The sequence below is a fragment of the Grammomys surdaster genome, unplaced genomic scaffold (assembly GCF_004785775.1).
Source record: "Grammomys surdaster isolate TR1022 unplaced genomic scaffold, NIH_TR_1.0 100, whole genome shotgun sequence".
NCBI lineage: Eukaryota > Metazoa > Chordata > Mammalia > Rodentia > Muridae > Grammomys > Grammomys surdaster.
The window spans coordinates 645,038-653,786 of NW_021604579.1; the positions used below are offsets into that span (position 1 = coordinate 645,038).

The 8,749-nt window shown below is 44.6% G+C and overlaps 1 protein-coding gene and 1 pseudogene across 1 annotated transcript in view; both read left to right on the forward strand.

The window, feature by feature from the left end:
- Nucleotides 1-8,749, forward strand: part of Zmpste24 (zinc metallopeptidase STE24) — a 42,262-nt gene continuing 33,513 nt past the window's right edge. Inside the window, exons 1-2 of the mRNA XM_028786090.1 lie at nucleotides 1-441; nucleotides 2,436-2,582. Of these exons, the coding sequence (XP_028641923.1) occupies nucleotides 319-441; nucleotides 2,436-2,582 (270 nt within the window). The 5' untranslated portion in view covers nucleotides 1-318. The remainder of the gene's footprint in view (nucleotides 442-2,435; nucleotides 2,583-8,749) is intronic.
- On the forward strand, nucleotides 5,198-5,632 carry LOC114637814 (annotated as a pseudogene).

Sequence of the window (8,749 nt, forward strand, 5' to 3'; positions counted from 1 at the left end):
AGGAAGAAGGCCGGAACCTTTGAGTTGGAGTCCCTCACGCAGAATCCGGAGGGATGTTTCAGGTGCACCACCGCTCACTCTTCAGGCCGGAAGTGAGGAAGGTGGGGCAAGTCTTATTCTAGCAGAAATAAGTAGGTCCTTGAGGAGTAAGAGGAGGAAGAGTGACTTTGTGACACTGCTGGCGAAGCTGAGGGAATGGGCGTCTGAAGAAGCCATCGGAAGGGACCCGTATCGTTGTGACACAGCTGACACTTTCTGAGGGAAGCGTGTCGGTGTGGCACCAGTGCACGCCGAAGGAGCGGGTGAGATTGGGTGACCATGGGGATGTGGGCATCGGTGGACGCTATGTGGGACTTCCCTGCGGAGAAGCGAATCTTCGGGGCGGTGTTGCTATTTTCCTGGACCGTGTATCTTTGGGAGACCTTCCTAGCACAGCGGCAGGTGAGCTTTGACGGGGGGCCCCTGACCTCAGCCTCTGGACAGACAGTCTTAGGCCAGCCTGATCCTCGACCCAAGCCCCTTAATGTTTGCCCAGTTGTAGCACCAGTCTATACTCCGTAACCCAGTGAGCTTCCTAACTTTTCCCAGTGGTGACTATGGCTTTGAGGGGTTTTTGGAACGGCAGAAGTTGTTTGCAACGTTGTAATGGGACCCAAGCCTGTAAGCGTCTAATGAAAGGGAAAAGCTGCCCGACCGCCAAACTTGAGCCTGTCTGTGCCTGCTCTAAGCATCTTAGAATCCTTGGACTGAGGCTTGACCCCTTCTATCTTGGTTTAAGCTTTCTAAGTGGAGGTGCTAAATTTTTAGAATAGTAACTTCCCATGACATTAATGTTACCATGCTCAACCTCAAGATTAGGAAACCACTTTTTCTGGAAATACTTTGCAAGCGTTCTAAGAGCTCGCACACCTTTTGAAAATCCTCATTAGAACAAATGTTGTTTGGAGCCCCAAAATATGTGTGTGTGTGTGTTTCATGAAAATATCTCCTTTGGTTTTGTTTAAAATGTTAAATAGTGCAGTAGAAAAGCTAACAGTTCCCTGGAGGTAGCCATAATTAACAGCTTAATTAGAAATGTGAACGGACTTTATAACAACAAAACAAGTTGTCTGCAACGTTATAATGGGTCCCAAGCCTGTTGGTGTCTAATCAAAGGAAAGGACAGCCCTTCCATCAAACTCGAGCCGGTCTATGCCTGCTCTAGTCTTAGGATCCTTGGCCTAACTTTGGACAACACTCATCTATCTGTGTTGTCCTTGAGAACCTTTCCCTTTAACTGCTGGATCTATTTCTTGAGCATTGCAGTCCTTTCCTTCTGAAGTTTCCTTTTAATTTACACTGTATATGAGGTTCTTTGCCAGGCAAGTGCTCTTCCACTGAACTATATTTCCCAGCCCTTCATGTCTCTCTGAACTGTAAGTTTTAATTTTAAAACTCTGTCATTACTAATAAAAACAGTTGCATCTTTTTTTTTTCCCTCAAGACAGAGCTTCTCTTTGGGTAGCCCTGGCTGTCCTGAAGCTCACTCTGTAGACCAGGCTGGCCTTGAACTCAGAGATCCATCTCCCTCTGCCATGCACCACGACCACCTGGCATTGTTGCATAGTTGTAGGGTTTTTGTTGTTGTTGTTGTTTTGGTTTTTCGAGACAGAGTTTCTTGTGTAGCCCTGGCTGTCCTGGAACTCACTCTGTAGACCAGGCTGGCCTCAAACTCAGAAATCTGCCTGCCTCTGCCTCCCAAGTGCTGGGATTAAAGGCGTGTGCCACCACTGCCGGGCTAGTTGTAGGGTTATTCTTTAATGCCTTCAGCTTTTTGTTGTTGTTGTTAATATACAATAGGAAAAGTATTCATTGTGAAACTATTGTAGAAGGTCTATTATAATTTTTGGTATCTGCTCCCTGTGTTATGTCCTAGTGGCTGAAATTACTCTTTAGAATTTGATACAATGAGAAAATTTGTTGTAAAGATTTGATATGTTTCTGTCACTCCCTAACTCTTACTTAATTTGACCTCTAGGGCCAAGTTTAATGATGATTCATTAATAAATTATTAAATGTATCTGTTAATGTATGTTGTGAGCATACTTGTCTTTTTCATGCATTATTTTCTATATTGTAAAACATACCTCATACTCAGAAAGAATGGTCCCCTCATGATGTCACAACTTTGGTTCACACAGGCAAACTGAAAGTGTTGACAACCCATTCCACCTAGTCAGCTGGCCTTGGAGTTGTTTTTGTCTGTTTTTAACTTCCTGTGTTAATTGTTTCAGTGGTCAGTGTTTTTGACTAAATGCAAGACATACATGTATGTGACAGATTCTACAAGCTTACATGACAAATTAATGCTACAGACCATTTGGTGTTTGACCACAAATTACTACTATTTAATAAAAAAAATACTCATTAAAGTGTTTTTCTTCAAAATATTTCAGAGAAGGATATACAAAACAACGACTCATGTACCACCAGAGTTAGAACAGATCATGGATTCGGACACATTTGAGAAATCTCGACTGTATCAACTGGATAAAAGTACATTCAGCTTCTGGTCAGGACTCTACTCAGAGGTGGAAGGCACTGTGAGTAATTTATTTCTTGGAGACACAATTCTCAGACTGTTTAAAACTGTAATTTTTGGTTTTGTTTTTGCACATCTGGCCTTCAGGTGACAGTCCTTTGTCAGGACAGCGTCAGTGGTCTCTAGCAATGCCAGCAGAGTCTAGGTTGGCTTGGGGAGGAAGTTTCAGTGGTGTATGTGCAAGCATTGCAGCTGGGCCTGCTTGGCTACGTCCCTTCTACATTTCCACTCTTTTGTTTTTATTTTTGATAACCTATTGGGAGTTGGAGTTCTGTGCTCTGGCCTTTTTGGTCCCACCTCAGGGGGCCTTCAGTATAGAGGACCTTGCCTATCTTAGATTCTTACCCATCATTGACTACCAGCTCTCAAAGGACAGCCATCTCAGAGGGCATATCAGAGTGTAAAGAGGGAACCTAAACAGAGGCCTTTCGAATTTCTGTGAGCCATACTCTAATCACCTCTCTGGGTGATTAGCAGATTTCATTGCCTTGACGGCCTGGGAGGCTCTTTCTCCCGTCAAGGCCTCAGCATATACAGAGGAGCAGCAAGTATGTACAATAACGTGTACATATCTCAGCTTACCAGAAGAGGGATAGTGAGTCAAGTCCATCTGCCAAGTAGCATTGAGGAGTAACCCTCTTGGGTTGACATCTCCCCTAATTGAGGGGCCCCCATGACACAAGCAGGGCGCAGGTAGCACAAGATCTTGCAAGATGTTTTAATTGTTCTATGGATAATCTGGCGAGAGCTTGTGTAAATTTTATGAGGAAAGGTGACATCGTTGATGCAATGTTCTCACCTGTTCCAAGAGCCCCTGGTCAGCAGTCATCAAGTCGGTCATCTCATTGCCCTGGCAGCCTGGAGTGGGATCTGGTGTGAGAAATGAACCATGGGTGTGCCCTCTTCTCAAGGGCTCCTTGAAGGGACTTCATAAGGATGTGTATGGGACTGTTCTGAACTTTTATGTAGGAATCTTTGCCTGTCACCCAACAGGGCATTGAGAGAGGCAGTTAGGACCACTCTAGAGCCTGCCCCGGGGTCAAAGTCTCTGGTGGCTACTACCCATTTATGAAGGTCGTCATTACTGACTGCGGAAACCTGAATTTTGGGTTAGGGCATTAAGACCCTCCCAAGCCAATTGTTTAACAAGCATGTCTAGAGTGGGTCCCCAATCAATCTTTCTCTCCACTGCCTCAGGAACCCTCGTGAGAAAGGACTCACTTGATTGTTGTACAAGGTTATGGAAGTAGGCAAAGAGCTCTCTGGGAGTGCAGGCCTTAAGGACATTGAAAGACAGATCGACCACCCGGTTGAAGTAGGCGTGTTGGCAGATAATAGCTTGGGTAACGGGGTTAATGTATGCCCTATGGCTGGACAACATGTCTAGGGTAATGTTAAACTTATATTCAAGATACAGGTGTGCCTGACTCTCAGCCAGATCTTGATAGGCTGACTGCCAGTTTAAGAACATGGCAGGCTCCAGGACTGCTTTAAAAAGATTATACCAGTCATAATAGGTTTGTAAGTGCAGAGACCACTGTTCAAAGTAGGGAGAATCATACTCCAATTCATTGGCCACGTTTCTGATTAAAGGTAGGTCAGCCAGGGGTGTAGGAACCCAAGGGCTGTTGGCTATATCAGGGCCGAAGTTGACAGGATAAGCCACCAGTCAGGCCTTATGGGCCAAGTGAGGCAGCTGTGTGGCAGGGGGTTGTGGGAGCCCAACCACAAGAGGCTGTAAGTGTTGGAGAGGCAAGGTGTTAACATTCATGGCACAAAGTCCACATCATGGATGCTGTGGGATCAGGCGGGGGGTGCAGAGGTTCGGGGGTGTGGGGCTGGTGCTTGCAGCCATGGGCAGGCTTTCAGATGCCTTTGAAAGATGAAATGGTTTTGCCAGTGCCACTGTGGGAGGCAGCAATAGCTTCCTTTTGGGGAGAAGATTTTAGACTAGCAATAATGGCAAGAAGAATTGGAACAAAAGAGGCAGTAGGGGGGAGTGGGGACTGTCACCAAGTTCACCTTTCGTTTCTAGACCAGAAACAAAACCCTCATCCAGAAATCAGGTTCCCACATGTTCTCAGGAGAGATCCATGAGGCTAGAACTGCTGCCTCAGTCCAGAAGGTTTCCAGATTGGAGGCCTTGTCTCTTTTTCAGTGGCTCACTCCATTGCCTGATCCGGCACCAGCATCAGTGGTCTCTAGCCATGCCGGCAGATTCTTGGGGAGGTTGGCTTGGGGAGGAAATATCAGCAGTGCATGCACCAGCATTACAGCTGGATCTGCTTGGCTAAATATCTCCTACAAACATTAACTTACCCCTCCCACACACATACAGAGAACATTAATTTATTACACACACACAAACAAACACACACACACCATTTTGCCTTGTTTCTTTGCATCTAAGAGAAATTGTCATAAATGTGACAAGCAGCTTGTGAGAAAAATATCCAGACTCTCTGAGAACGATATTACCTGATGTCTCACAGGTGTCTATAAAAGCTCTTCCAAGAAACGGAATGGCTTAACACTGTGGCACTGTGCCTGGTAACCCTAGCTACTTAAGAGTTGAGGCAGGCCCTTTCCCTTGGCTGGCAGCGCGGAGGCTGCACGATGCCTGGAGTTACTGTAAAAGACATTAACTAGCAGGAGTTCGTCAGAGCTCTGGCAGCCTTCCTCAAAAAGTCTGGGAAGCTGAAAGTCCCCGAATGGGTGAGCACAGTCAAGCTGGCCAAACATCCAGAGCTTGCCCCCCGTGACAGAGCTGGTTCTACACACGAGCCGCTTCCACAGCGCAGCACCTGCACCTCATGGTGGTGCAGGGATTGGTTCCATGACCAAGATCTATGGAGGACACCAGAGAAACCGTGTCAGGCCCAGCCACTTCAGCAGAAGCTCTAAGAGTGTGGCTCACCAGGTCCTCCAAGCTCTGGAGGGGCTGAAAATGGTGGAAAAGGACCAAGATGGGGACCACAAGCTACACCTCAGGGACAGAGAGATCTGGACAGGATTTCTGGACAAGTGGCAGCTGCGAGCAAGAAGCATTAGAACAAAGGATGCTGGGTTAATAAATTGCCTCATTCATTAAAAAAAAAAAGAGTTGAGGCAGGAGGATCACTTGAGTTTTAGATAGATATCTGGGCAATACAGCAAGATTATAGCAAAGCACTATCAAGAACTGATATGACTGGGAATGGAAAAGAGTAGAGTAGAAAAGCTCAGGCTGTGTGTAATGTTTACAGTGCATTTGCATGTGTGCATGAGCACGTCAGGTCACTGGCTGACACTGGCTGTCTTGCTCAGTCTCCTTCCATCTAATTGTTTGAGACAGGTCCCTAACTGAACCTGTAGATAACCAGTTGGGTATACTAGATGGCCAGCAAGCTCCATGGATCCTTCTGCTCACCTCCTAGCTATGGGATTATAAGCACATGCACACTTGCACACAGACACACACCTGTCTGGATTTTTATGTAAATGCTTGGATTCCAAAGTAAGGCCCTTTTACTTGTACAGCAGATAAACACTTTCTCACTAAGCCATTGACTCAGCTCTTTGTTTTTGTTTTGGAGTGTGTGTGCCTCACTATGTAGCTGTAGCTATCCTAGAACTTGCTATGCAGGCCATTTGGGCCATGAATTTGCAAGAATTCTCTTAGCTTGTTGAATGCTTGGATTACAAGAGTGACGCACTAGACTCAGCTAAACTCAGATTTTTGCTTCTCTGGGTTGTACATGTTTCTACATGAGCATTTTCATCTTTTATTGTTATTTGTTTTTGTTTTGGTTTTTCAAGATAGGATTTCTCTGTGTAGCCTGGGCTGTCTTGGAACTTTGTTTGTAGACTAGGCTGGACTCACAGAGATCGCCTGCCTTTGCTTCCCAAAGTGTTGGGGTTAAAGGTGTGAATCTTCACCACTGGCATACTTGCATCTTTTTTTTTTTTTAATTTATTTATTTATTTTTGCTTTTTTCGAGACAGGGTTTCTCTGTATAGCCCTGGCTTTCTTGGAACCTTTTTAAGCCTCATTTTTCCTGAAAAAAATGACAAGTAGAAACTGGAGTGTGGCACACGTACTGCTCTTACAGAATATCCAAGTTTTATTCCCATTTCCCACATTGGAGGGGAATCACAGCTCCCCAAAACTCCAGCTGCAGGGATCCAGTGACCTCTTTTGGCCTCATAGGCACTTGTACACACACACACACACACACACACACACACACACATTAAATCTTTGACGCCATTGTAAAATAAAGAAGGAGGGTAGACACCAGACCTTTGTATGGCTTGTGGCGTGGACTGAGTTGAGTAGGCAGTACTTAACATAGAACTCAACATGTAACAAGCACTTGGCCACTGGGTTTCTTTGGGCATTACTTTAACCTCTCTGTATTCCAGTTACCTCCCTGCCATGTCTTCTTTTTAAGACTCTAATGAGATAATATATGTTAGAGTACTGGAGTTGTGTCTGTTGTGCTTATTGATTTTTTCTTAGGCTCCCTGGAGTGTACTCAGTGAGATTATCAGCATGGGGAAAGTTTATAACTTACCATACTTTGTTTTCAGTCCCCAAAGTAAACTCAACAAGGTTTGGAACAGCAGTTTCCAAGTGTGTTCATAAATTATTCAAAGGCATGTTAAAATACCCTCAATGTTTATTTAAAAGCTAGAATTTTAGTAGTGGCTCTTTAGCTTTGTATCAAAAGCAGTATAAATCCTTAATTCTACAGCATTTGTTAGTATTGGGAGGAAGATAAAAGTAATGCCATCTATGTCTATTAGCTCAGCAACTGTAGCATGTGACAGGCAGTGGTGCCAGAGTATATCTTTTAGGAGCAAAGTTTCTTATGGCCATGATGGAGTTAATTGTAGCAAAGTAGAAATGCTTGCACCCAGAGTTCACAGCCAGATTGTTTAAACTTCATCTGTGAGTGCCAGATTCCCCTGCAGACTGTTAGGCCCCATCCCAGCCTTTGTGCTCTGGCCAGATAATTTGTACTCCATATAACCTCAGGTGCTGCTGTTCCTGGTTCTGTTCAGAAGTGGTACTTGAGACCTGTGCAAACCAGTGCAGCTCCAAATGATAACTAGGGTGGGGATGCACACCTGTAATCACAGCCCTGGGGAAACTGATGCAGGGGGATCATTCTGAGTTCAAGATCAGCCAAGGCTACATAGTGAGTTCTAGGCCAATTTTGGCTGCATAAGACCCTGTTTCAAAAACAAATCAAAACTGTAAAAGATGGCTAGTATAAAATGTGTGTGAAGTTGTAGAAAGATAACACACCCACTGTGAATGAAAGCATAATAAAGGTATAATGTGGCGGGAAGCACGCAGAGAGCAGCTGGGGATGCCAAGTAAGGTTAGAGGTCACCAGAAAAGATCTTGATGAACAGAGTTTAGGCCAGATGTGGTGGTGCACACCTTTAATCCCAGCACTTGAGAGGCAGAAGCAGGTGGACCTCTGTGAGTTTGAGTTCAGACTAGTCTATAAAGCAAGTTCTAGGATAGTAGAGTTACATAGTGAGAACCTGTCTCATAACAAACAAAAATTGTAGTTAAAAAGCAAGTTGTTAATGAGTACAGTCTGCTATCCTTTATATACAGACTTAAAAGTGGATCTCTATATTTCATCAATACATATATAAAAATGGAAAGATATAAATACATAAAATATGATTGTTCCCAAGCCCTTCAGACTGGATTGTAGATACAGCTTAGAGTTAGAGGTCCAAGGCCCTGTATTCAATCCCCAGCAAAAATAAATATATAAACAAACAAACAAACAAACCCTGTCCATGAGCAGCCATGTTTGAATTCATAGCTATGAGCTTCTAACCCAGCAGGATGGTTGATCTTGACCTTGTGTTCATAACTTCCTATTTGGAGAAAACTAGATTGTTCCGCGACAAAGTGATCTCTGCAGTCTCATTATTATTAGTACCTATTGCAGTCATTGACGTTTCTTTCTAAGGTGGTGCCAATGATTGAATCCAGGGCTTCATACATGCAAACACTCCACCAGTAAGCCACATCCATAGCCCCAGAGTTGACTGACTCTCCTTCTGTCCGTCCTTCCTTCCTTCCTTCCTTTCTTCTTATTCTCCTTCCCTCCCTTCCTCCCTCCCTCCCTCTCTCCTTCCTTCCTCCCTCCCTCCCTC